The sequence below is a fragment of the Mesitornis unicolor genome, unplaced genomic scaffold (genome assembly GCF_000695765.1).
Source record: "Mesitornis unicolor isolate BGI_N332 unplaced genomic scaffold, ASM69576v1 scaffold22038, whole genome shotgun sequence".
NCBI lineage: Eukaryota > Metazoa > Chordata > Aves > Mesitornithiformes > Mesitornithidae > Mesitornis > Mesitornis unicolor.
Genome location: NW_010201430.1, coordinates 704 through 2,412, shown reverse-complemented (window position 1 = coordinate 2,412; position 1,709 = coordinate 704). Strand labels below are relative to the sequence as shown.

The 1,709-nt window shown below is 36.2% G+C and overlaps 1 protein-coding gene across 1 annotated transcript; it reads right to left on the bottom strand.

The window, feature by feature from the left end:
• Nucleotides 1-449: 449 nt before the first annotated feature.
• On the bottom strand, nucleotides 450-1,474 carry GSKIP (GSK3B interacting protein). The gene is made up of 2 exons (XM_010190083.1): nucleotides 1,217-1,474; nucleotides 450-611 (listed from the first exon to the last, which is right to left on the bottom strand). The coding sequence occupies exons 1-2, from the start codon at nucleotides 1,472-1,474 to the stop codon at nucleotides 450-452; spliced, it is 420 nt and encodes a 139-aa protein (XP_010188385.1).
• Between the last annotated feature and the right edge of the window lie 235 nt (nucleotides 1,475-1,709).

Here is a 1,709-nt window from a genome sequence, read left to right as displayed (position 1 = left end):
CGTATTATTTTTCATTAATTGGGTAGAGCAAGTACTTAGCATCTATTTTAAAAAACAGATATTAAAATTATCAGTAAGTACACACAAAAAAAATACTACTTGTATATATAACATTCAGTTTCTACATATTTTTTAGCATTTTCAATAGTAACACTTTGAAAAGAAACCAAATTTTTTGGATGGTGTAAGAAACAACTTACTTGCTCACCTACAACAAAAAAGAAAGCAAAAAAGTTTATTAATTTTACAGCTTATCAAAATGGTTTTCAATAGCATTGTGATATACGCAAACCCACTGCAGCAAAATGTTATAGAGTAGTACTAGCCTACTTAGATATTAATGGAAGAAATGAAGCTTAAGATGTTTGCGATTATGTTTGTAGGGAAGATCTCAGTGCCCCATACTAAGAATTCCTTCCAGCACTAAACCTTCCTCCCTTCTGGGTAAATCAGGACTGAGTCTCTTTCTCCAAAGCTTCCAGTCTTTGTAGTAATGCATTCCCAAACACCTCTCGATATGCAGGGCTGAGAGAGTCCAACAAGGAGTAGACGGTTTCGTGGTATGGAGTTTGCAATCTGTCATCAGTCTGATCAAAATCATAAGCTACCACCTGCAACAAAGAAATCACTGGTTAAACATCTGTGGTTAGGATCACCTTGCAATGGGAAACAAGTATCACAGTAGTACAGAAATGTGAGAACAAAAGATACTGGATTTAAATCACAATCTGTGCTTTTCACTATGGGGCTTGGTGGTATACAGTATTTAGACAGTTTCAAATACCTTTTGTCCAAAACTCAGAATATTAGTAAAATCTACCATCATGACCTTCGAAAAGAAGTCTCACATCTACATGTTTGCACAAAAAATACATATGGTGCAAAAAGGAGTTGTATACATTCCGTATTACTGACTTATCTGGGTACCCAAGAAACCCAGACTGACATGCCTACAAAAAATTGCTGCTTCATCCGTTATCATTTTCTGTCTAAAATAAACGTCCAGTTTTTCATCAACTCCCCTTCTTGATTCATTGGAACTAACTAGTTCAAGTTCCACTTTCTAGGAGAAAATACGTAAAACAGCCTTTCATGAAAGTACAAGAGGAACATGTATGCTCTTTTTGTGTCACTGAAGTAATTTTCTAGGCACCTTTGGAACATAATCACTGTTCAAAACAAAGAGTCTTAAGAAATTATAAACAAATTAGTTTACCCTGAGACCTGCTTCGGTGAGCTCCAGGCAGTATCTGTTCCTTTCCCTGGTTTCCACATTGATATATGCGACATCCTCTGCACAGGGAAGGGTTTTTGAGACAAACATGTTGCTGACAGCGAACAGAACATCATTGACAACAGCTTCGGCTTCTAGTCTCATGTCTTTCACATCTGTTCCTTCGAAGTCTTTGTAATCTGAATCCTCTTCAAACCCCGTATTATTGGGCAACTCCATAGGATTGTAATCAGTCTCCATTCTGCATATGTAAACATTTATTTTAGATTGATCATATCACCACACTCAATATATATTAACACTATAAAATAAGAGATATTATCTTAAGCAGACATGTTTAACACTATCCAAAAAAAGGAAAATACAAGACCCAGTGAGTGACTTCTGTGAAATGACAGTCCAGAGAACTCAAAACCAACGTGATGGGAACAACTGCTCAGGAAGGTTACATTGACACATAGCAGCAGTATTGTTA

Excerpts from the sequence above, each read along its gene's own strand:
- GSKIP (XM_010190083.1), bottom strand. The coding sequence starts at position 1,474 with ATGGAGACTGATTACAATCCTATGGAGTTGCCCAATAATACGGGGTTT. Across the intron at positions 612-1,216 it reads TCACCGAAGCAGGTCTCAGG|GTGGTAGCTTATGATTTTGA; the intron begins GTAAACTAATTT and ends TCTTTGTTGCAG.